This window comes from Salmo salar, chromosome ssa08 (genome assembly GCF_905237065.1).
Source record: "Salmo salar chromosome ssa08, Ssal_v3.1, whole genome shotgun sequence".
Lineage (NCBI taxonomy): Eukaryota > Metazoa > Chordata > Actinopteri > Salmoniformes > Salmonidae > Salmo > Salmo salar.
Genome location: NC_059449.1, coordinates 17,781,900 through 17,809,092, shown reverse-complemented (window position 1 = coordinate 17,809,092; position 27,193 = coordinate 17,781,900). Strand labels below are relative to the sequence as shown.

Here is a 27,193-nt window from a genome sequence, read left to right as displayed (position 1 = left end):
CGTTAATCAGCAAGATAAAAGGGAAAGTAGCCTTTACTTTTGATTGGTCGTGGCCATACCTTTGAGAAACTACATTTCGCCAGTACGGGTTATGATTAGGTTTGTGCGCACTTCAAATTAATAATGGTGTTCCTGTCCTACTAATTACAGATCTTACAAAGGCGGGATAAGTGTTTAACATGTCAGCTAACCCAGTGATTTATATATACACCATTGAGCTAACCAAATAATGTGATTTAGCAATTTGACCATTGGTTGATGCAATGCAACGTCTGTGGATCTATTCGGGCAGGAACACCACCAATACCGGTGAGGGAGAGACTCTTCACTGCACTTCGATTCCGAAGTGACTTTACAGTAGCAGGTTAGGATACGGGGGTTAAGGTTAGCGAAAATAATGTCCTAACCTGCTACGAAAATGTATTTGTATCGAAGTTCGGTGAAAAGTGTCCCATACCTGTGACATTGGGAGAGAATCTCAATTGTATACTCCTCGCGGCCTCTTTCTCAAAACCAAAGTCAGAGGTCCTTCCCCTCTGACCTCATCCAATGGTTTTTGAAAAGGAGACGAGAGAGGTTGAGGAGAATGAGGAGAATGTATTGAGATTTTCGCATGGTTTGTTCAAGACACCTGGGATCTCTGAAAAAACGAGCTCAGACTGTGACATCAGTGATCTTCAGAGCGGAGAAGTCGGAGCTCTAGGATGATGCGGTAATTACTAGATGGGATACAGTTGGTCAATTTGACTTAAAACGTTTTGTTGTTGCATTTAGCCAACCCTAACCCTTTCCTAACCTTAACCTAATGATCATAACCTGATAGGTTAATTATACTAACCTGCTGCTTAGGTTCTCCAAACCTGCTATGAAAAGTCAATTTTGAGAAAAGCTGTATCCCTTATAGACAAAACCGGTTGATGCTTGAGTTTACGACTTCAAATTCCGAGTTGGATGACCGTTCAAAACTATTTTCCCAGTTGGAGTTAATTTTTTTTCATAGTTCCAGTTGTTTTGAACGCACTGAAGTCGGAGATTTCCTGGGTCCGAATTCCGGGATGTCTTGAACAAACCAAGTAGCCTAGCCTATTCCGATCTGACGTTTGAGTTGGGAGTACGACACCGCTCCGAGTTGAAACTGGCAGACCAAACTTCATGTAAGGTCAACAATTTAAATCATTTATTTGAGCTAAACAGTATACAATATTTGATCGTAATAATGACAGAATTGCATTTACTTTCATATTCGTTTTCTCTCCGTATTTTTATTTATTTGTGGCCTTGTAACGTTACCTGCAGTATATCTTAATGGCTTGAGTAGGCTAAACATAGTAAAACAATTTCGAATACGGTATTGGGAAAGAGGGATACCTATTCAGTACAAATGAATGCATTCAACTGAAATGTGTCTTTCGCATTTAACCCAAACCCTCTGAATCAGAGAGATGCGGGGGGGCTGCCTTAAATCGACATACAAGTCTTCGGCTCCCGGGGAACACTGCCTTGCTCAGGGGCAGAACGAGATTTTTACCTTGTCAGTTCGGGGATCCTTTCAGTTACTGGGCCAACGCTCTAACCACTAGGCTACCTGTAACGTATTGAGTTAGAAGTGTATGTTTGACAATCTTATAAACGTCCATAAGTCTTCTGAAAACAATTAGCCCTATGATAAATATGAGGGCCAGGTCGGTAGGAAACCTATAAATTACACAACACATTTAAAATTAAAGTCTAACTTAGGCTTTGCGAACATAACAAAGTCAGTAGTGTTGGGCATACAACACTAAAAACACCATAAAATCAACATTTTGTAAATCTGTTCCAAAGAGTTCCCCGCATAATAGAGAGATATAGGCTACAATATGTGATCGTATACAAAAGTAGGCAAGGTTTGAAATTATAATGTTTTAGTAAAATATTATATCAGTACTTGTTGTCAATTTTCAGTAAACAAATAATTTGTAATCATGTTCTGGCCCCCTGACCAAAAATCGGCCCGCGGCTGAATCTAGTTTATGATCCCTGACCTAGATCATAGTACATCAGAATGTATAAACATGATTGTATAGGCTAATTACATTTTTATGTAATATAAAATTGGTTGCCTTCTAAACAACCGACCCATGGACAATGTGTGCTGCTAGAGAAGAGATATAGCCTAAGGGTTCAGTTGACAACATAAATGAAGGTTTAAGCTAGCTGCACCTGCTGTTTAGTTCAACCCTTACATTTTTCATGGGCATCTTGGCCTGCTTGTTTTCATTTAGCTGTATTTCCCATTTCAGTGCTCAATGGAAAGCACCGAAAGTGCAGGCACATGTTTCCCAGGTAATCCCCCACTCATACGCACTAAATGCTGCGGGTGATTTGCTGCTACTCTCTGACAGCAACCATCAAACCGAACCCCAGAGGCTGGGCGTGGGTATTCAAGATTAGATGATATACCTTTTGTATCACAACGCAGGAACAATACAATCCACAATATCTAAAATCCAAAGATTGTGTTTTGAAGACCATGCGTGAACTACTTGTCTTTAAAAGGCAGCACTCTCTGTTTGGATTGATGATGTTCCTCACAAGAACATATTAGCTAAAATGATCCATAGGAGAGGTTATGTACATGACATGCGTTTCTGAATCTAGGAACAGGTAGAGTAAAGTGAGAGGGAGAAAGAAGAGCTGGTCATGGAGATAGAGCAACTGAAAGAGCAACATGAGACTCTGAGAAGTGTCCTGAAGGAGCAACAGCAAGAGATTGATCGCCTCAAGGTTTGTTTTCAAGTTGTTTGTTCCAACAGCAGCTCCTTTCTCAAGCTGATCTCAGATCATTTTGTATTATTCTGTAGGTTAATCCGATAAACACTCCTTTTAGTATGATATGTTACATTTCGCATGGTATGTATTAATTTGTGGAAGTCCATCACTCATTTCGTTTGATATGTTATGAATTACAATTCGTATTAAATGTTCAGAATTTGCAAAACGTGCAATATGTTACGAATTTGCAAAATGTACAATATGTTACAAATTTGCAAAACATGATATTTTACAAATTATAGATAGGTGGCTAACGTTAGCTAGCTGGCTAATGTTAGCTCGGCTAGGTGTTGGGGTTAAGGTTAGAGTTAAGTTTAGGAGTTAGATTAAAGGGTTAAGGTTAGGGGAAGGATTAGCTAAAAGGTTTAAGGTTAGGGGAAGGGTTAGCTGAAAAGTAACTAAAAAGTAGTAAGTAGTTGAAACATTTCTAATTAGCTAAAATGCTAAAGTTATCAGAGCATACCGGACCTATTTTCTCACCATATCCCCGGATTTCTACCGCAAGCTCTGGACATTTACACCTGGATCTTGCAGCTAGCTAGCTGCTATCCGAGACTATTGGCTAATGTCGGTCCCGGAGCTAACATCAATTATCCCGGAGCTAGCCAGCTGAGGAGTTCCATCAGCCACTCCTGGGCTACAATCACCTATCCGGACCCGTTTTACTGCCGATGCGGAGCCCCATCGGGCCTTCATGACTGGACTACCGATGTTATCTGCCTGAGGGAGTTCTCTAACTGGCCCCTCTGTCGTGACGTAACCTGAACGCCCATCTGCGGCCAGCTAATCGTTAGCTGTCTTATCGGCTGCTATCTGAATAGGTCTATCGGCCAATTTTCTTGGGCCACTATAACTATAACTATTTTGCCAATTGGATTGGTCCCCTCTACCACACGGAACCCCACTAATCTACCGACGGAAACGCATGAGGTGGCTAATAACAGACCATCTTCTGCCAACTTGCTACCCATGGCCAGGCTAGCTGTCTGAATCGCCTTGACCGCAACCGACCTCACTACTCACTGGACCCTTTTGATTACTTGCCTAAGCATGCCTCTCCTTAATGTCAATATGCCTTGTCCATTGCTGTTCTGGTTAGTGTTTATTGGCTTATTTCACTGTAGAGCCTCTAGCCCTGCTCATTATACCTTATCCAACCTCTCAGTTCCACCACCCACATATGCGATGACATCACCTGGTTTCAATGATGTTTCTAGAGACAATATCTCTCTCATCGTCACTCAATGCCTAGGTTTACCTCCACTGTATTCACATCCTACCATACATTTGTCTGTACATTATACCTTGAAGCTATTTTATCGCCCCCAGAAACCTCCTCCTTTTACTCTCTGTTCCGGACGTCCTAGACGACCAATTCTCATAGCTTTTAGCCGTACCCTTATCCTCCTCTGTTCCTCTGGTGATGTAGAGGTGAATCCAGGCCCTGCGGTGCCTAGCTCCACTCCTATTCCCCAGGCGCTCTCTTTTGATGACTTCTGTAACCGTAATAGCCTTGGTTTCATGCATGTTAACATTAGAAGCCTCCTCCCTAAGTTTGTTTTATTCACTGCTTTAGCACACTCTGCCAACCCGGATGTCCTAGCCGTGTCTGAATCTTGGCTTAGGAAGACCACCAAAAACTCTGAAATCTCCATCCCTAAATATAACATTTTCAGACAATGTAGAACGGCCAAAGGGGGCGGTGTTGCAATCTACTGCAGAGAGCCTGCAGAGTTCTGTCCTACTATCCAGGTCTGTACCCAAACAATTTGAACTTCTACTTTTAAAAATCCACCTCTCTAAAAACAAGTCTCTCACCGTTGCCGCCTGCTATAGACCACCTTCTGCCCCCCAGCTGTGCTCTGGACACCATATGAGAACTGATTGCCCCCCATCTATCTTCAGAGCTCGTGCTGCTAGGTGACCTAAACTGGGACATGCTTAACACCCCAGCCATCCTACAATCTAAGCTTGATGCCCTCAATCTCACACAAATTATCAATGAACCTACCAGGTACCACCCCAAAGCCGTAAACATGGACACCCTCATAGATATCATCCTAACCAACTTGCCCACTAAATACACCTCTGCTGTTTTCAACCAAGATCTCAGCAATCACTGCCTCATTGCCTGCATCCGTAACTCATCACTGTCAAACGCTCCCTGAAACACTTCAGCGAGCAGGCCTTTCTAATCGACCTGGCCTGGGTATCCTGGAAGGATATTGACCTCATCCCTTCAATAGAGGATGCCTGGTTATTTTTTTAAATGCCTTCCTCACCATCTTAAATAAGCATGCCCCATTCAAGAAATTTAGAACCAGGAACAGATATAGCCCTTGTGTGACGATCGTCGTAGAGAGGAGACCAAGGTGCAGCGTGGTAAGTGCTCAGGATTAAATTGTATTTATACTCAGAACACTAAACAAAATAACAACAAAGGAAAATGAACGTCACGTTCTGCAGGCTTTCACTGAGCTGTACAAAAACAAGATCCCACAACTGAAGGAGGGAAAAGGGGCTGCCTAAGTATGATTCCCAATCAGAGACAACGATAGACAGCTGCCTCTGATTAGGAACCATACTCTGCCAAACACAAAGAAATACAAAAACTAGATTGCCCACCCCACATCACACCCTGACCTAACCAAACTAGAGGAAATAAAACGTCTCTCTAACATTTACATTTAAGTCATTTAGCAGACGCTCTTATCCAGAGCGACTTACAAATTACTCTAAGGTCAGGGCGTGACAGTACCACCCCCCCCCCTCCCAAAGGTGCGGTCTCCCGGCCGCAAACCTGAACCTATAGGGGAGGGTCCGGGTGGGCATCTATCCCTGGTGGCGGCTCCGGTTTCGGGCGTAGCCCCCGCTCCGTCCACTGATCCCTCCACTTTTCTTTAACCGGACCATGGATCTTCGTCGGAGGAACCGGACCATGAATCATTGCTGGAGGCTCTGAACTGGAAACCCCCGTTGGAGGTTCTGGACTGCAGACCGCCGCTGGAGACTCTGGACTGCAGACCGTCGCTGAAGACTCTGGACTGCAGACCGTCGCTGGAGGCTCCGGACTGGGGGACGTCGCTGGAGGCTCTGTGCCATGGATCATCACTACAGGTTCCGCACCATGGTTCATCACTGGAGGCTTCTTGCCATGGATCATCACTGGAGGCTCCGGGCCATGGATCATCACTGGAGGCTTCTTACTTGGAGCTGAAACAGGTCTCACTGGACTGCGGAGACGCACTGGAGACCGGGTGCGCATAGCAGGCACAGGGTATACTGGGCCGTGGAGGCACACTGGAGGTCTGGAGCTTAGGGCTGGCACAACCCGCCCTGGCTGGATGCTTACTTTAGCCCGGCAAGTGCCGGGCGCTGGCACAGGATGAACTGGGCTGTGCAGGCACACTGGCGACACAGTGCATAGAACTGGCGCAGGATATACTGGGCCGTGGAGGTGCACTGGAGGTCTGGAGCGTAGGGCTGGCACAAACCCGTCCTTGCTGGATGCTCAGTTTAGCCCAGCAAGTGCGGGGCGATGGCACAGGACGAACTGGGCTGTGAAGGCGTACTGGCGACACAATGTGTAGAGCCGGCGCAGGATATCCTGGTCTGAGGAGGTGTATTGGAGACCAGGAGTGCTGAGCCGGCACAATCCGTCCTGGCTGGATGCCCACTCTAGCACGGCAGATGCGAGGCGCTGGCACAGAGTGCACCGGTCTGTGAAAAATCTTGGTTGCCTCTTGTGCTTCCGTCGTTGCCGTGCTAGTTCCTCATATCGTCGCCGCTCTGCTCTTGCTGCCTCCACCTGTTCCCATGGGAGACGATCCCATCCAGCCTGGATCTCCTCCCACGTCCAGGATCCCTTGCCGTCCAGGATGTCTTCCCAGGTCCATTGTTCCTGACCACGCTGCTTGGTCCTTTGGTGGTGGGATCTTCTGTGACGATCGTCGTAGAGAGGAGACCAAGGTGCAGCGTAGTAAGTTCTCACGATTCAATTTTATTTATACTCAGAACACTAAACAAAATAACAAAGGAAAACGAACGTCACGTTCTGCAGGCTTTCACTGAGCTGTACAAAAACAAGATCCCACAACTGAAGGAGGGAAAAAGGGCTGCCTAAGTATGATTCCCAATCAGAGACAACAATAGACAGCTGCCTCTGATTAGGAACCATACTCGGCCAAACACAAAGAAATACAAAACTAGATTGCCCACCCCACATCACACCCTGACCTAACCAAACTAGAGGAAATAAAACGTCTCTCTAAGGTCAGGGCGTGACACCTTGGTTCTCTCCAGACCTGACTGCCCTTAACCAACACAAAAACATCCTGTGGCGTTCTGCATTATCATCGAACAGCCCCCGTGATATGCAACTTTTCAGGGAGGTTAGAAACCAATATACACAGGCAGTTCGAAAAGCCAAGGCTAGCTTTTTCAAGCAGAAATTTGCTTCCTGCAACACAAACTCAAAAAAGTTCTGGGACACTGTAAAGTCCTTGGAGAACAAGAGCACCTCCTCCCAGCTGCCCACTGCACTGAGGATAGGAAACTCTGTCACCACCGATAAATCCACTATAATTGAGAATTTCAATAAGCATTTTTCTACGGCTGGCCATGCTTTCCACCTGGCTACCCCTACCCCGGTCAACAGCACTGCACCCCCCACAGCAACTCGCCCAAGCCTTCCCCAGTTCTCCTTCTCCCAAATCCAGTCAGCTGATGTTCTGAAAGAGCTGCAAAATCTGGACCCCTACAAATCAGCCGGGCTAGACAATCTGGACCCTTTCTTTCTAAAATTATCTGCCGAAATTGTTGCAACCCCTATTACTAGCTTGTTCAACCTCTCGTGTCATCTGAGATTCCCAAAGATTGGAAAGCTGCCGCGGTCATCTCCCTCTTCAAAAGGGGTGACACTCTAGACCCAAACTGCTACAGACCTATATCTATCCTACCCTGCCTCTCTAAAGTCTTCGAAAGCCAAGTCAACAGATTACCGACCATTTCCAATCCCACCGCAACTTCTCCGCTATGCAATCTGGTTTCAGAGCTGGTCATGGGTGCACCTCAGCCACGCTCAAGGTCCTAAACGATATCTTAACCGCCATCGATAAGAAACAATACTGTGCAGCCGTATTCATTGACCTGGCCAAGGCTTTCGACTCTGTCAATCACCACATCCTCATCGGCAGACAGTCTTGGTTTCTCAAATGATTGCCTCGCCTGGTTCACCAACTACTTCTCTGATAGAGTTCAGTGTGTCAAATCGGAGGGCCTGTTGTCTGGGCCTCTGGCAGTCTCTATGGGGGTGCCATAGGGTTCAAATCTTGGGCCGACTCTTTTCTCTGTATACATCAATGATGTCGCTCTTGCTGCTGGTGAGTCTCTGATCCACCTCTACGCAGACGACACCATTCTGTATACTTCTGGCCCTTCTTTGGACACTGTGTTAACTACCTTCCAGATGAGCTTCAATGCCATACAACTCTCCTTCTGTGGCCTCCAACTGCTCTTAAATTAAAGTAAAACTAAATGCATGCTCTTCAACCGATCGCTGCCTGGACCTGCCCGACTTAGAATATGTGGACAACTACAAATACCTAGGTGTCTGGTTAGACTGTAAACTCTCCTTCCAGACTCACATCAAACATCTCCAATCCAAAATTAAATCTAGAATTGGCATCCTATTTCGCAACAAAGCATCTTTCACTCATGCTGCCAAACATACCCTCGTAAAACTGACCATCCTACCGATCCTTGACTTCAGCAATGTCATTTACAAAATAGCCTCCAATACCCTACTCAATAAATTGGATGCAGTCTATCACAGTGCCATCCGTTTTGTCACCAAAGCCCCATATACTACCCACCACTGCGACCTGTACCCTCTCGTTGGCTGGCCCTCGCTTCATACTCGTCGCCAAACCCACTGGCTCCAGGTCATCTACAAGACCTGCTAGGTAAAGTTCCCCCTTATCTCAGCTAGCTGGTCACCATAGCAGCACCCACCTGTAGCACGCGCTCCGGCAGGTATATCTCTCTGGTCACCCCCAAAGCCAATTCCTCCTTCGGCCGCCTCTCCTTCCAGTTCTCAGCTGCCAATGACTGGAACGAACTACAAAAATCTCGAAAACTGGAAACACTTATCTCCCTCTCTAGCTTTAAGCACCAGCTGTCAGAGCAGCTCACAGATTACTGCACCTGTACATACCCCATCTATAATTTAGCCCAAACAACTACCTCTTCCCCTACTTTATTTATTTATTTATTTTGCTCCTTTGCACCCCATTATTTTTATTTCTACTTTGCACTTTCTTCCACTGAAAGTCTACCATTCGAGTGTTTTACTTGCTATATTGTATTTACTTCGCCACCATGGCCTTTTTTGCCTTTACCTCCCTTATCGCACCTCATTTGCTCACTTTGTATATAGACTTATTTTTCTACTATATTATTGACTGTATGTTTGTTTTACTCCATGTGTAACTCTGTGTTGTTGTATGTGTCAAACAGCTTGCTTTATCTTGGCCAGGTCGCAATTGTAAATGAGAACTTCTTCTCAACTTGCCTACCTGGTTAAATAAAGGTGAAATGAAAAAAATCAATAAAATCTGTGATGAGATTTGAACTCACAACCTCTGGGTTGCTAGACATTGCTAGACGTTCACATTATACTCCCACCACGACCAACAACCCTGCTTTAATTTTTGGCCTTAAGTAACCATCTGTCTTGTCGTAATATATCATACTAATTTGAGTGTCCCGGATTCACATAAACTATGTTACCTCTAGTCTATGAGACCAGGCTGCCTTTCTAGACCCTAGTCATGTGTCAGAATGGAAATGAGAATGTATGTTTTATATACACTGCTCAAAAAATTAAAGGGAACACTTAAACAACACAATGTAACTCCAAGTCAATCACACTTCTGTGAAATCAAACTTTCCACTTGGGAAGCAACACTGATTGACGATAAATTCCACATGCTGTTGTGCAAATGGAATAGACAACAGGTGGAAATTATAGGCAATTAGCAAGACACCCCCAATAAAGGAGTGGTTCTGCAGGTGGTGACCACAGACCACTTCACAGTTCCTATGCTTCCTGGCTGATGTTTTGGTCACTTTTGAATGCTGGCGGTGCTTTCACTCTAGTGGTAGTATGAGACGGAGTCTACAACCCACACAAGTGGCTCAGGTAGTGCAGCTCATCCAGGATGGCACACCAATGCGAGCTGTGGCAAGAAGGTTTGCTGTGTCTGTCAGCGTAGTGTCCAGAGCATGGAGGCGCTACCAAGACAGGCCAGTACATCAGGAGACGTGGAGGAGGCCGTAGGAGGGCAACAACCCAGCAGCAGGACCGCTACCTCCGCCTTTGTGCAAGGAGGAGCACTGCCAGAGCCCTGCAAAATGACCTCCAGCAGGCTACAAATGTGCATGTGTCTGCTCAAACGGTCAGAAACAGACCCCATGAGGGTGGTATGAGGGCCCGACGTCCACAGGTGGGGGTTGTGCTTACAGCCCAACACCGTGCAGGACGTTTGGCATTTGCCAGAGAACACCAAGATTGGCAAATTCGCCACTGGCGCCCTGTGCTCTTCACAGATGAAAGCAGGTTCACACTGAGCACATGTGACAGACGTGACAGAGTCTGGAGACGCCGTGGAGAACGTTCTGCTGCCTGCAACATCCTCCAGCATGACCGGTTTGGCGGTGGGTCAGTCATGGTGTGGGGTGGCATTTCTTTGGGGGGCCGCACAGCCCTCCATGTGCTCGCCAGAGGTAGCCTGACTGCCATTAGGTACCGAGATGAGATCCTCAGACCCCTTGTGAGACCATATGCTGGTGCGGTTGGCCCTGGGTTCCTCCTAATGCAAGACAATGCTAGACCTCATGTGGCTGGAGTGTGTCAGCAGTTCCTGCAAGAGGAAGGCATTGATGCTATGGACTGGCCCGCCCGTTCCCCAGACCTGAATCCAATTGAGCACATCTGGGACATCATGTCTCGCTCCATCCACCAACGCCACGTTGCACCACAGACTGTCCAGGAGTTGGCGGATGCTTTGGTCCAGGTCTGGGAGGAGATCCCTCAGGAGACCATCCGCCACCTCATCAGGAGCATGCCCAGGCGTTGTAGGGAGGTCATACAGGCACGTGGAGGCCACACACACTACTGAGCCTCATTTTGACTTGTTTTAAGGACATTACATCAAAGTTGGATCAGCCTGTAGTGTGGTTTTCCACTTTAATTTTGAGTGTGACTCCAAATCCAGACCTCCATGGATTGATAAATTGGATTTCCATTGATTATTTTTGTGTGATTTTGTTGTCAGCACATTCAACTATGTAAAGAAAAAAGTATTTAATAAGATTATTTCATTCAGATCTAGGATGTGTTATTTTAGTGTTCACTTCATTGTTTTGAGCAGTGTATATGCACTACCAGTACTACTACAACTATTTATCATTAGTAGTAAAAAATAAAATACAATCTGACAGCTGTAGGCTCTACACTATACAGCTGAATACCATCAATGCTTTTCAATGGTCTCTCTCTCCTTGTCTTATTTCTAACTGTTTCGTTCCATGAATGGCTGCAGTCTCTGACATCTATTCATGAAAAATATTTGATGAATATAGTGTCAAAACATGTGACAGCTATATGTACTGTACACCATACATCTTTTCCAATATATCTTCTACTCTTTATTCCACTTTCTCTTTATCCTTGTCGTGTATCTAACTTGCTATTTCTTGCGACAAATCACTGCAGTCTCTGACCACTATTCCTGAGAAATATGAACGAGCGTTGATCAAGATCCAACAGCTGAAGAAGGAGCAAGAGGAGTTGAAAGGAAAAGTTGAAGTCCAAAGTGTGGAGATTGCACAGTGAGTCATTCTTGTCTGAAGCAATCCATTAAATGCATGGGAACAAAGCTTTCTAGTCCATCACCTTTCCAGTCATATCATGATATCATCCTGTCTTGGATTTTTATGACACTTGTGTACCAATGTGGTTCCTCATGCCCCCGTGTCTGTGTAAACAGGATGACCCCAAGGCTCAAATCTGAGCAGGAGACCCGCAGACTGAAGGATTACATTCAGCTTCTACAGGTCAGCACACTCAGCAGAGTAATCAATGATAATGAATGCTTTTAACACACATATGCTCTTTAAAATACTTATTGGCCAATTCCTTTCAACGTCATGGAATCTGCAGGAGGCTCGGACACAGTTGCACCAGGAGCAACAGGCTTCCGACAATACCCGCAGACGTGCAGAGAAAGCCGAGAGGGAACTGGAGGAGGTCTATGAGCGCATGGAGAGCACTTCCATGACGTCTGCTCAGACCAGGCAGAAGAGCAGCAAACTAGAGGTGCATTCATAAAAATAAAAAAAGTTGTATTTTACTCCCCCTTTTCTCCCCAATTTTGATCTTGTCTCATCGCTGCAACTCCCCAATGGGCTCGGGAGAGGTGAAGGTGGAGTCATGCGTCCTCTGAAACATGACCCGCCTAACCTCGCTCATTAACAACCACCAGCTTAACCCGGAAGCCCAATGTGTCGGAGGAAACACTGTTCAACTGGCGACTGGGGTCAGGCCCGGCACTTATATTTCCCTCACTAACTTTAAACATCAGCTATCTGAGCAGCTAACCAACCACTGCAGTTGTACATAGCCCATCTGTAAATAGCCCATCCAATCTACCTACCTCATCCCCTTATTGTTTTTATTTACTTTTCTGCTCTTTTGCACACCGGTATTTCTACTTGCACATCATCATCTGCACATCTATCACTCCAGTGTTAATTTGCTAAATTGTAATTATTTCGCTACTATGGCCTATTTATTGCCTTACCTCCTCACGCCATTTGCACACACTGTGTATAGACTTTCTTTTTTTCTATTGTGTTATTTACTGTATGTTTGTTTATTCCATGTGTAACTCTGTGTTGTTGTATGTGTCGAACTGCTTTGCTTTATCTTGGCCAGGTCGCAGTTGTAAATGAGAACTTGTTCTCAACTAGCCTACCTGGTTAAATAAAGGTGGAATAAAAATAAAAGTCGCTAGAGCGTGATGAGCCAAGTAAAGCCCCCCCCCGACCAAACCCTCCCGTAACCCGGACGACGCTGGGCTAATTGTGCGCCATCCTATGGGAATCCCGGCCTCGGCCGGTTGTGGCCAGGGTTGGGGAGTAACAGATTACATGTAATCTGTTACATGTAGAGGATTACAAAAACCGGTAACTGCAATCCTTTACATTACCAGCAAAAATATTGTAATCAGATTACAGGTACATTTGAGGAATACTTCGAGGATTACTTTTAGATTCAGAAAGGATGTTTGCGAAGAAAAATCTGTTTTCTCAATGACAAAAAAGGCACAAGTTTAAGTTTGTTCCACCTCAGTTCGTCTGACCACAAGTCAGAGACCACTATGATGGCACGCCAAAGGTGTTTGATGGATCTCAGGAAAAGAGCAGGAATAGACTTTTGTAGGCTACAGTCCAAGCTGTGTCTTCCAATGGTGCCACTGCTGTCGGCATCCAAAGATTATCCTTCTTGAATAAACGCTTGGAGGTAAGGATGACAGCAGTGGTGTAGTCTACTGCGATACAGATATCACTTATTATTGATATCTACATAGCGCATTGATGTGAATCACACTGCTGATTTCTCATTTAGCAATTTGCACCTTACTGATTGTGGTTGTTGTGGATGGCTGTTCCCAAATTTAAATGTGTATTTGAACCCAATAATGGTTGAATTCAAGAAGTGTAAGCTGCCTATCGTTCACTGGACAGCCAGTGAAAAATGTGCTCTTGCAGCAGCTGCATAGGGTGGATCTAAGCCTACGGAATAAAAGTGGGGCTTTTATTGCTCAATCTAATTCATGCTGATGAAAAAAAGAAATCCATAGGCCTAATGGACACATGCTCAAAGAATATAACTTATAAATGCCTCATGAGCTTAGTTCAATTGTCACACTCCATGAGAACCTAAAATATAAGCTTGTTTTATTCCAATGTTTGTAAACATTGTAAATGTAAACAAACACTGTATAGCCTCATAACATGGTTAAAATATAAAATAATCTATCATGGATGGTCAGTCCTTGCATACGTAGCTCTGTCTATTAATCCGAGAGTGGTTACATTTCTCCAGGCCCATCCCTCAGCTTTTTACCAAAACAGAGGCGGGGTGTCGGTTTTGTTATTGTTTCATCTGTGGATTTGCCTTTCAAACAGCTGCATATTATCAAGCTATCAAAGGGTATAACATTTATCGGAATGACTGGAATTCTGATAGACTTTGGTTTTTAATGTAAAGATATAATTTAATCATATTATTATATGTAGTAGAAAGTGATGGGTTAGAAGAAGCCTACATAACCAACCAATAAAGTAAAATGTAACATCCATATATGGCCACCTATGTAAACTTTAACATTGATTTATCCTGCAATAGATGTTGTTCAATTGGTAACATACATTTGTCTTCTTCTAATGCCTCTTGAAGGGAAAGTAATCTAAAACTAACGGAATGTAATCAGATTATGTTACTGAGTTTGGGTAATCCAAAAGTTAAGTTACTGATTACAATTTTGGACAGGTTACTAACAGATTACATTTAGAAAGTAACCTACCCAACCCTGGTTGTGGCACAGCCCGGGAATGAACCTGGGTCTGTAGTAACACCTCTAGCACTGCGATAGAGTGCCTTAGACCACTGTGCCACTCAGGAGGCCTAAACTAGAGGAGTTTTAAGGATATCTTAGACACTATTGAATTTTCCGATCCACCAAAAGGGATATCATTTTTGTTTACCAATATGTTTGTTCTGTGAAGTTAGTCCTCCTGTAAATGAATAAAGAACACACTAAGCTTATTCTCTTGGCTGATCACAAGTTGCCTGTTCTCTCCTCCCAGATGCAACTTTTAGAATTACGCAGAATCATTGAGGAGAAAGAAAACATAGCAGAGATGGCTAAAGTAGAAAATGAGGAGTTGTCCAGAGAAAATCAGGTGATTGCTATGAATTTTGCTACTATTTACTAGTCATAATTTTTAGTACATTTTTTTTTAGAGTAGAGTTAGGTACGTTTTCTTATCATGGAGGTTTCACTGTATTCTTTCAGGACCTCAGAAGAGATATTGAGAGACTTCGCAAGGAGTTCACTGACCTCCAGGCTGCTTCAGTGTCCATGGAGCATCCCAGCCCTTATGGCTCTCCAACTGACCCCACCCCCACTGAGGAGCAGCAGCTAGATGTACTGTCTGCCTGTCTCCCCTCTGGGAACCACTATGAGACCCAAGGTAATCCCAATTCTCCAGCTGTTGGAAAGCCTCACCTAAATATTCCTGAATGAGAAATGAACGCCACTGGTGCCTCATGAACATTCCTTCTGTAAAAATAACAAAACGTGTTCAATTATGGCTGACATATGATTCCGTTTGCAGACACTGCTCCAAACTCTGAGGAGGAAGAGGTATGTAGAGTCATTCCTATGATATAAATCTGGGGTCCCGAATTACATTCAGCCCAATTTTTCTTTGAGCGGATGGTCAGGAAGCCAGAACATAGTTATAAATAATTTGTACACTTCAAATTGACCTAAAGAATCTCAAACAGATATAGTATTTGACAAAAACATAATCATTTCAAACCTTGATTACATGGGGATACAATCACATATATGTATCTATTTATACGTGGGAATACTTGGGACCAGATTTCCTAAATTAAAATCACTTTGAGCTGATTTCCTGGTTTCCTGATTTCCTTCTTTTAAAGTATTTTATGTGTATTTGTGTTCTTTTTTTGGGATCATAAAAATCATGGCGCGTCACACTCCTTTACTTTTTCCACATTTTGTTTTGTTACAGCCTACATTTAGGCTGGCCTATACACAATACCCCACAATGTCAAAGTAGAATTGTGTTTTTTTACATTTTAACAAATTAGTTAAAAATGAAAAGCTGAAATGTTTTGAGTCAATAAGTATTCAACACCTTTTTATGGCAAGCCTAAATAAGTTCAGGAGTAAAAATGTTCTTTACAAGTCACGTAATAAGTTGCATGGACTCACTCTGCGTGCAATAATAGAGTTTAACATGATTTTTGAATGACTACCTCATCTCTGTACCCCACACAAATCCAGATAGCTGATGTTCTGAAAGAGCTGCAAAATCTGGACCCATACAAATCAGCCGGGCTAGACAATCTGGAACCTCTCTTTCTAAAATGATCTGCCGAAATTGTTGCAACCCCTATTACTAGCCTGTTAAACCTCTCTTTCGTATAGTCTGAGATTCCCAAAGATTGGAAAGCTGCCGCGGTCATCCCCTCTTCAAAGGGGGTGACACTCTAGACCCAAACTGCTACAGACCTATATCTATCCTACCGTGTCTTTCTAAGGTCTTCAAAAGCCAAGTTAACAAACAGATTACCGACCATTTCGAATCCCACCGTACCTTCTCCACTATGCAATCTGGTTTCAGAGCTGGTCATGGGTGCACCTCAGCCACGCTCAAGGTCCTAAACGACATCATAACCGCCATCGATAAGAGACATTACTGTGCAGCCGTATTCATCGACCTGGCCAAGGCTTTCGACTCTGTCAATCACCACATTCTTATTGGCAGACTCGACAGCCTTGGTTTCTCAAATGATTGCCTCGTCTGGCTTACCAACTACTTCTCTGATAGAGTTCAGTGTGTCAAATCGGAGGGCCTGTTGTCCGGACCTCTGGCAGTCTCTATGGGTGTGCCACAAGGTTCAATTCTCGGGCCGACTCTCTTCTCTGTATACATCAATGATGTTGCTCTTGCTGCTGGTGATTCTCTGATCCACCTCTACGCAGACGACACCATTCTGTATACTTCTGGCCCCTCTTTGGACACTGTGTTAACTAACCTCCAGACGAGCTTCAATGCCATACAACTCTCCTTCCGTGGCCTCCAACTGCTCTTAAATGCAAGTAAAGCTAAATGCATGCTATTTAATCGATCACTGCCCGTACCTCCTCGCCCGTCCAGCATCACTACTCTGGACGGCTCTGACTTAGAATACGTGGACAACTACAAATACCTGGGTGTCTGGTTAGACTGTAAACTCTCCTTCCAGACTCACATTAAGCATCTCCAATCCAAAATTAAATCTAGAATCGGCTTCCTATATCGCAACAAAGCATCCTTCACTCATGCTGCCAAACATACCCTCGTAAAACTGACCATCCTACCGATCCTCGACTTCGGTGATGTCATTTATAAAATAGCCTCCAACACTCTACTCAACAAACTTGATGCAGTCTATCACAGTGCCATCCGTTTTGTCACCAAAGCCCCATACACTACCCACCATTGCGACCTGTACGCTCTCGTTGGTTGGCCCTCGCTTCATACTCGTCGCCAAACCCACTGGCTACAGGTTATCTACAAGTCTCTGCTAGGTAAAGCCCCGCCTTATCTTAGCTCACTGGTCACCATAGCAGCACCCACTCGTAGCATGCGCTCCAGCAGGTATATCTCACTGGTCACCCCCAAAGCCAATTCCTCCTTTGGTCGTCTTTCCTTCCAGTTCTCAGCTGCCAATGACTGGAACGAACTGCAAAAATCTCTGAAGCTGGAGACTCATATCTCCCTCACTAGCTTTAAGCACCAGCTGTCAGAGCAGCTCACAGATCACTGCACCTGTACATAGCCCATCTGTAATCAGCCCATCTATCTACCTACCTCATCCCCATACTGTATTTATTTATTTATTTATCTTGCTCCGTTGCACCCTAGTATCTCTACTTGCACATTCATCTTCTGCACATCTACCATTCCAGTGTTTAATTGCTATATTGTAATTACTCCGCCACCATGGCCTATTTATTGCCTTAACTTACCTCATTTGCACTCACTGTATATAGACTTTTTGTTTTCTTTTGTTCTACTGTATTATTGACTGTATGTTTTGTTTATTCCATGTGTAACTCTGTGTTGTTGTATGTGTCGAATTGCTATGCTTTATCTTGGCCAGGTCGCAGTTGCAAATGAGAACTTGTTGTCAACTAGCCTACCTGGTTAAATAAAGGTTAAATAAAAATAAAAAATAAACACATACAAGTATCTGTAAGGTCCCTCAGTCAAGCAGTGAATTTCAAAATGCCTCGCAAAGAAGGGCACCTGCTGGTAGATGGGTAAAAAAAAGTAGACATTGAATATCCCTTTGTGCATGGTGAAGTTATTAATTACACTTTGGATGCATCCAGTCACTAGAAAGTTACAGGCATCCTTTCTCAGTTGCTGGAGAGGAAGGAAACTGCTCAGGGATCTTACCATGAGGCCAATGATGACTTTGCTGTTATTACCACTTAAGACCTGTACCTGTCCCATAGTTGTCCTTGCAGTGTCGTCACTGCCATGAGTGGTTCCCTGGCATCACCCAGGATGAGCTGGAGCTGCACGAGGACAGCCACAGACTGTGCCCCTACTGCAACCTCATCTGTGACGGAGTGGAGCAGACTATATTTGAAGACCACGTCTTCAGCCATGAGGTGGAGAGATGCCACATCCTCACAACCATTAATTCAGAGAGTTGCTGAGAGTAGACTAAAGCTGATTCTCTGCTGATTATATTCCCAGGAGTTCACTGACCTCCAGGCTGCTTCAGTGTCCATGGAGCATCCCAGCCCTTATGGCTCTCCAACTGACCCCACCCCCACTGAGGAGCAGCAGCTAGATGTACTATCTGCCTGTCTCCCCTCTGGGAACCACTATGAGACCTCAGGTAATCCCAATTCTCCAGCTGTTGGAAAGCCTCACCTAAATATTCCTGAATGAGAAATGAACGCCACGTGCCTCACGGACACGCCTTCTTGAAAAATAACAAAACATGTTCAATTATGACTGACATATGATTCTGTCTGCAGAAACTGCTCCAAACTCCGAGAAGGAAGAGGTATGTAGAGTCATTCCTATGGTATAAATCAGGGGTGTCGCACTCACTTCCTGGAGGACCGTGTGTCTCCTGGTTTTGTTATTTACGTTAAATTACTGACCAATTTAAGACCTAGACAACCAGGTGTGTTACTAATTTGTGACCTTAATTGATCAATCAAGTACAAGGGAGGAGTGAAATCCCACTGCTACTCGGCTCTCGAGGACTGGAGTTTGACATCCATGGAATACATCACCTGTCAAACTCATTCCACAGAGGGCAGAGTGTCTGTGGGTTTTCACTCCTCCATTTTACTTGATTGATGAATTAAGGTCACTGATTGGTAAGGAACTCCCCTCACCTGGGTGTCTAGGTCTTCACTGAAAGGAAAAACCAAAAGCCGCTGACACTAGGACCTCTGTGGAATGAGTCTGACACCCCTGGTATACATGGTATAAATACAGTTTATACGTTTACAACAAGATACACTACTGATTTGGGATCAAAGGGTTGGTTTCATAATGCTTTATGCACCATCATTTCTGTACTACACTATACAGTGGGGGGGGAAAGTATTTGATCCCCTGCTGATTTTGTACATTTGCCCACTTACAAAGAAATGATCAGTCTATAATTTTAATGGTAGGTTTATTTGAACAGTGAGAGACAGAATAACAACAACAAAAATCCAGAATAACGCATGTCAAAATTGTTATAAAATGATTTGCATTTTAATGAGAGAAATAAGTATTTGACCCCTCTGCAAAACATGACTTAGTACTCACAGAGGTCAGACGTTTCTTGTAGTTGGCCACCAGGTTTGCTCACGTCTCAGGAGGGATTTTATCCCACTCCTCTTTGCAGATCTTCCCCAAGTCATTAAGGTTTCGAGGCTGACGTTTGGCAACTCGAACCTTCAGCTCCCTCCACAGATTTTCTATGGGATTAAGGTCTGGAGACTGGCTAGGCCATTCCAGGACCTTAATGTGCTTCTTCTTGAGCCACTCCTTTGTTGCCTTGGCCGTGTGTTTTGGGTCATTGTCATGCTGGAATACCCATCCACGACCTATTTTCAATGCCCTGGCTGAGGGAAGGAGGTTCTCACCCAAGATTTGACGGTACATGGCCCCGTCCATCGTCCCTTTGATGCGGTGAAGTTGTCCTGTCCCCTTAGCAGAAAAACACCCCCAAAGCATAATGTTTCCACCTCCATGTTTGACGGTGGAGATGGTGTTCTTGGGGTCATAGGCAGCATTCCTCATCCTCCAAACACGGCGAGTTGAGTTGATGCCAAAGAGCTCCATTTTGGTCTCATCTGACCACAACACTTTCACCAGTTGTCCTCTGAATCATTCAGATGTTCATTGGCAAACTTCAGACGGGCATGTATATGTATTCTTGAGCAGGGGGACCTTGCGGGCGCTGCAGGATTTCAGTCCTTCACGGCGTAGTGTGTTACCAATTGTTTTCTTGGTGACGATGGTCCCAGCTGCCTTGAGATCATTGACAAGATCCTCCCGTGTAGTTCTGGGCTGATTCCTCACCATTCTCATGATCATTGCAACCCCACGAGGTGAGATCTTGCATGGAGCCCCAGGCCCGAGGGATATTGACAGTTCTTTTGTGTTTCTTCCATTTGCGAATAATCGCACCAAATGTTGTCACCTTCTCACCAAGCTGCTTGGCGATGGTCTTGTAGCCCATTCCAGCATTGTGTAGGTCTACAATCTTGTCCCTGGCATCCTTGGAGAGCTCTTTGGTCTTGGCCATGGTGGAGAGTTTGGAATCTGATTGATTGATTGCTTCTGTGGACAGGTGTCTTTTTTACAGGTAACAAGCTGCGGTTAGGAGCACTCCCTTTAAGAGTGTGCTCCTAATCTCAGCTCGTTACCTGTATAAAAGACACCTAGGAGCCAGTAATCTTTCTGATTGAGATGGGGTCAAATACTTATTTCCCTCATTAAAATGCAAATCAATTTAACATTTTTGACATGCGTTTTTCTGGATATTTTTGTTGTTATTCTGTCTCTCACTGTTCAAATAAACCTACCTGTCATGACTTCTACTGAAGTTGATGCCCCTCCTTGTTCGGGTGGTGTTCGGCGATCGACGTCACCGGCCTTCTAGCCACCATTGATCAGTTTTTCATTTTCCATTGGTTTTGTCTGGTCTCTTTACACACCTGTTTCATATCCCAGTAATTATATGTTGTGTATTTAACCCTCTGCTTCCCCTAATTTCTCTGTGGGTGATTGTTTGTTTGTTATGTACGTGTTGTTTCTGTATCGGTGTGCAACGGGTTATTGTTTTACCCGGATTCTTTTTCTATGTTGGTTTTGGAAATAAATATTCCATTTTTTAACCACTCTGTTTTCTCCTGCGCCTGACTTCCCTGCCACCTACATACACGGACTATGACACTACCATTACAATTATAGACTGATCCTTTCTTTATCAGTGGGCAAATGTACAAAATCAGCAGGGGATGAAATACTTTTCCCCCCCACTGTAGTTAACTCTATCCATCTATCTGGTATTACCACCTAAGACATGTACCTGTCCCATAGTTGTCCTTGCAGTGTCGTCACTGCCATGAGTGGTTCCCTGGCATCACCCAGGATGAGCTGGAGCTGCACGAGGACAGCCACAGACTGTGCCCCTTCTGCACCCTCATCTGTGACGGAGTGGAGCAGACTATATTTGAAGACCACGTCTTCAGCCATGAGGTGTAGAGATGCCAAATCCTCACAACCCATCATACAGAGAGTTGCTGAGAGTAGACTAAATCTGATACTCTTCGGATGATGTTCCTAACAACCCATCATACAGAGTTGCTGAGAGAAGACTAAATCTGATACTCTACGGATGATGTTCCTAACAACCCATCTAGAACATTCTAAAACAAACATTTATATCCCCCTGTTCATAAATGTCCTCTTGTCTAAGACTGTCCATTCTTAATTTCAGTCTTTGAGTAGAGATTTGCCTCCATTGCTGGTCAATAGGAATGTTTTGCTTTGCTATTTAATGGTTTCTCTATTGTTATAAACTACGTTTACTTTGGCATATTGCACTACACTGACTCTCTCCCCTTAAACCTGCTGCTAATATATTTACTATGTGTTGCATATTAGAGTCAAATGATTCATGCCCAAATAATTCATGCCCAAATGATTCATGCCCAAATGATTAACGGTCAAATGATGCCCTCTGATAATGCAACAGTTGAAATGGGATTAATGTGGGAAGTAAAAAAAATATTATTATATTCACAGTTGTCTTGACATGAAAATAAACATTGTTTTGTATCATGAACTACAATATTCAAAGAATGAATATGCTATTTAAATAGGTTGTTGAATATAATGAATAATACAACAACAAAAAATCCATGAATGACAACTGCCACAGAACATAACATTTGTAACCTAGTTTTTATCTCCACAATCACTGATGGGAAGCAATATCATGTTTATCTACCCTTCAAGTTATAATACACAGCCACTACAATTCAGGACATTCCCAACAGGCACACATTGTTTAGCCATAATTATGACTTTGTAACTGTGGTAACGAGTGACGACCAGAGAGAAGGGTTCTGACTATGTGGAATACAGCTGTGTACTCCACCTAGTCAGAAGTGTCTTTTTCGTAGCAGGTTAGGAAAACTTACGCAGCAGGTTAGGAGAATCAACGTAGAAGGTTAGGAGACTGAGGTTAAGGTTAGGGAAAGGGTTAGGGTTAGTTACATTGCTCTCCTAACCTGTAACGAAAAGTAACATCCGGTCGTAGCTGTACTCCTTCTAGTCACAACCAGAGAGGAGGGCTGACAGCAGCCAATACTGTGGCTCTGCAGATGCTTGGGAATCCAATGCATGTAGCCTGATCAGTCATTAATTAGGCTAAATTACTTGACAAAAATGTTTGTTAGCGGAATTTTGCAACCCTAATTTAACTGTAAAGAAACGCTCCACTTCGCTAGAGGGTGCTTTTTGGCCCTGGTCAAAAGTAGTGCACTATAAAGGGAATAGGGTGCTATTTGGCATGCAGCCACGTGACATATGTTTGTTTGCCATTATATCATTGAATAAGAACTAAGTGAATGTAGCATTTATGTAATTAATATATAAGAACTCAAGACTACAACATTAGTAGGTATGCATGGGGGGGCGGGGGATATCATGAGTTATAACCATAATATATGTGGACCACTAAGATGTTTGTTTGCGTTTGTTGAAAATGATATTGTACATTGGTTACACTGTCTGTCCTTCCTGTTCTCTTCAACCAGTGTCATGAGCCCCGTTTATACCTGGTTCTAAGATGAGTCCTTTGTCCTAATCTTGTCCACATTCTGGCTGTGCGCACTTTTTCAGACAGGTGTAGATGATTCATGCATAGTGATGTGATTGTGATCAGATCTTCTTGCCCACCTTTGGAGGTAGTTAGGCACGCATTGAATATGGACAAGATCAGGACACAGGTAACACCAGGTATAAATAGGGCCAAGATCTGCCTGTGTGATCATCGTAATAATAATATCAGTAATAGTATTATGGGAAATATCCATCAGAAATATTTATAAAAGCATCATATTGAAGAAATATATTTTTTAAACATTGTTGTCGAAGCACCCTCAAGTGTGTCTGAAATGGCACTATATTCCCTATGTCAAGGTAGGCAACCCTGTTCCTGGAGTGCCTGACCAACTGAGCTAATTGATCAATTCAGTGATTGCCTAAATTCAACACACCTGGTCTGCCAGGTCGGTTAAATCAAAAACATGCCTGTGGCTCTCCAGGACCAGGGCTGCACTACTTTAAACCAGGGCCTATAGGAGAGCAGCAGCTCTGGCTCTCATACCCCAGAAGACAAGAAAATGGCATGTGGGTTCTCCCTATGTGGATCGCAGGGGTGTCCAACCCACCATAGGGCCCTGGTCAAAAGTAGTGCACTCTAAAGGGAATAGGGTGCCATTTGGAATACACAGTCTGACATGTTATATAGAAAAGGAGGAATGAGGAGAAGAAAAACAACCCTGGTTAATTTTTCGAAATGTTTGTAGTGGGGATTTCTGTTAAGTTGGGTTTTCGTTGACGTCTTTAGTTTCTGTTTAAATTTTCAGACGCCTCGTTTTGTGACAAATCGTCTTAGAGGAAGGCACCATGTGGAACCCAGTCTAAAACAATTTCTAACCACAACCCCTTGGAATGAGTCCCAAAAGCTGCCCTATTCCCTTTCCAGTGCACTACCTTTTACCAAAGCCCTATGCAGGGAATAAGGTGCCATTTGGGACGTACACCTTCACTTCTCCCCCACCGGGCCAGACATCATTTTAGACACTAGTGTAGATCTAAAGGGATTGGATAAGTGTTAGCAAGATATCTCTAACACCTGTACAATGCTCTTAGATCTACACTGGTGTCTAGGAGCTAGGCTAGGGGTTGTTTCTGGACGGGTCCTTGTAATTGGGCACTTTGGTTTTGAAAACAAATGCAAACAGAGAAGAAAGGAGAGAGAGGAGGGAGGGAGGGAGGAGAGAGGTGAAGAGAGAAAGGGATGAGAAGATGAGAGGAAAGAGGGGAGAAGGGGAGTGTTACCATGACGTCAGCATGTCTCCCTGGGGGACCAGTCAAATTTAGGGTAATCTAACTGTGGTTTGATACTGTCCATTTGTAGGCTGGTTCTGGCCCAACCCATCGGTTTCTGGAACCAGAACAGTCAGAATGAGTTCACGTTCTAGAAATCACCAGAGAGGGTGGCAAATCCATACTCATCGTGGAGAAGAAATGTCAGTTGGTCGGAGAGATGTGAATACCGTAGGTAGCCAGGCAAGGGTAGGTAGGCTATCCATCCTTTAATGCACTGATCAGACATGACTGGTCTGGTGGAATCTGTACTGAAGAATTCTTATGTTTAACTTGTATAGGAGAAGAAAAATACTTTATTATCCACACAAGGTGGAAATGTTTATTCTGCTGTACCCAACACACACACACACACACACACTAGGTTGGAGAGGCTGGATCTGTCATAGAGGAGGAAGGATGCATTTTTCTGAATACTTATGACAGGTACCCTACACATAGAACTATGTGTTGACTTAGTTAGGCCACATATTCATGTTATTATGTAATTACATAATTGTCCAATTTAAATGCAATATTCTGCTCAGAATTCACTTTCAGGATATCTGGGTAGGCCTAATATACTGTCTATGGAGATTTGTTTTGACCAGCTCATGAAATCGATGCTAGACGCTCACTCGGCCGTTCGCTCACATTCCCGGATCTAAACTGGGTTGTATTCATTAAGAACCAAACGGAAAGAAACGATCAGGGACTAACCTGAGAAACGCTCGTTGTCGTTGCAAAACGTTGTGCTACGCTATGCACTTATGAAGTCAACCCTGGCAGGTACTGTTTTACTCTCTCATCCCCTTCTCTCTTCACCTCGCTAATCTACTCACCTCCCTCTCTCCTTTATTCTCTGTTTGCATTCGTTTTTAAAACCAAAGCGCCCAGTTTTAGTGATATGCTGCAACAACACCACGTTTAGTAGCCAAACGTCGATGACATGAGTAGCTTAGAGCCGACGCTATTCGATGGTATCTCTATCTGAACGTTCCAAAACGTTCCATGTGGCTGAACTCGCCCAAATAATGATTTATACGCGGAAGTATAAGTGAAAGTAAAACATTTTGTTAAAGTTACACGAGCTCACTGAAATAAGAGGCGAGAAAGATTTTGGGGTCAAGGTAAGGCTTTTCTGAAAATCGATAAGGGATTGTGAAACCAACACATGATGTGCTGTGCCCAGCCTTTGTTCTTCTACCTATTTGTTTTACTATTAAATAGGAATTATTTGGCAAGTTTGTGAACATTTACCCATGGAACATATACACTGTACAAAACATTAAGGACAACTGCTCTGTCCATGAGTTGGTCCTGCCCTTCCCACTCATGATCAAACGTAGATTATTTGAATAATCGTTTTTGCCGTTGTTGTGACGAAAAGCCCCCCGCCCTGCCAGAATTCCCCCTTTGCGTGAAGGCGCACGCACTCAATTCTTCATAGCTGCGAAGTGCTTGCTAGTTGAGATTTCCGTTAGGTTGCGTTTCATTTTATTTTTTAATGTCGGATTGATCGCGGGGAGGCAATAATAATGTATGCAGTCTTCGGTTTGGTTATTTGTTTCAAGTGTATTAGTCTATAAATAAATCTGTTTGACAAAATTCGTCATCTCTTCCACGTCTTATTCGACTAGTAGTTGTTCTGGAATGTTTATTGCTTGCCTACATTTTACTCCCTCCTCTGTTAAATATAACACACATACATTAATTATTAATTTCGGTTGCATATCCTGATGTGAAGTTTGTTCTATAGAAAGTATTTGACTCTGATGTGTGCCACAGAAAGTATTTGACTGTAGTCACAAAAAAAATAAGGAAATTAGAAGGGGGGGAGTATTTCGGCAAGGCTATTTTCTTGCCTGCCGAAATTCTCTCCCCTCCCCCCTTCTAATTTCCTTAATTTTGTGGTTAGATTCAAATACTTTCTGTGGCACACAGCAGAGTCAAATATTTTCTATACATCATAGGGTTGGCAGAGGGGAGCTTTTCGGCACATCACCAGAATTCTCTATTTCTAATATGTGCTAACACAGAAGTGCGGGATTTTACTTCTGGGTTAACAGAGACTAATACATGCCCAATGACCATAGTTGAACTGTCATACATCATTGGTCAAACCCAATCAGAACCCCAAGTATAAGCTTGTTTTAACCCATTGTCATAGATAAATTGGCATTCAGTTGGTGTATGTTTTTTCAAAATAGAAGATTTAGATTTTTTTGAGTAAATAAACCTACTCATTATTTCACTGTTCTACTATTGACTGACTATATACTATCTTCTAGATATCCTTCATGTTGGGACATGGCTTGTACAAGGCAATCTGCTTTAGAGTACATTAAAAATGGAAGGAGATTCCTTGTTGAAAGGCTCCAGAATCTGTCCCTCATTGTGGAAAACCTGTTTCAGCGCAAGGTTCTTCACAAGGAGGAAGTCAGTAAAATTCAGGCAGAAGGTGACCGTTTTGACCAAACCAGAAAAGTACTGGACTGGGTCACGGCCAAAGGAGAAGCTGCATGCTACGAGTTACTGACGATTCTAGACATCACAAGGAAGAGGACCTTAGACAACGCTGACTTACAGCAATGGATAAGCTGCTTCCCCTTCAAGGAAGACCCAGAGATGACAGACTACCTTGTTGGCAAGTGATTATTATATTATACAATTAGTATGCGGTATATAGTATACAATTGGCTGGGCAGAAAATCAATTTTTTTAGGTGTGTTTTATTTAGCTTACTGTGTGCATCGGGTGGACAGGGTTTCTGTTGGTACAGTGCATTTACTCTCTCTTTTCCTTTGTATCATTATTTTAG

At 43.7% G+C, this 27,193-nt stretch overlaps 1 protein-coding gene across 1 annotated transcript; it reads left to right on the top strand.

Annotated features, from left to right (window-relative positions):
• Positions 1-667: 667 nt before the first annotated feature.
• Positions 668-22,287, top strand: LOC106610325 (calcium-binding and coiled-coil domain-containing protein 2). The gene is made up of 12 exons (XM_014209612.2): positions 668-1,154; positions 2,641-2,766; positions 11,591-11,706; positions 11,865-11,931; positions 12,038-12,193; positions 14,749-14,844; positions 14,958-15,135; positions 15,280-15,308; positions 18,204-18,362; positions 18,451-18,595; positions 18,738-18,766; positions 21,313-22,287. Exons 2-12 carry the CDS (start codon positions 2,683-2,685, stop codon positions 21,475-21,477), a joined length of 1,224 nt encoding a protein of 407 aa, XP_014065087.1. The 5' UTR covers positions 668-1,154; positions 2,641-2,682; the 3' UTR covers positions 21,478-22,287.
• The last annotated feature ends 4,906 nt before the right edge of the window (positions 22,288-27,193 follow it).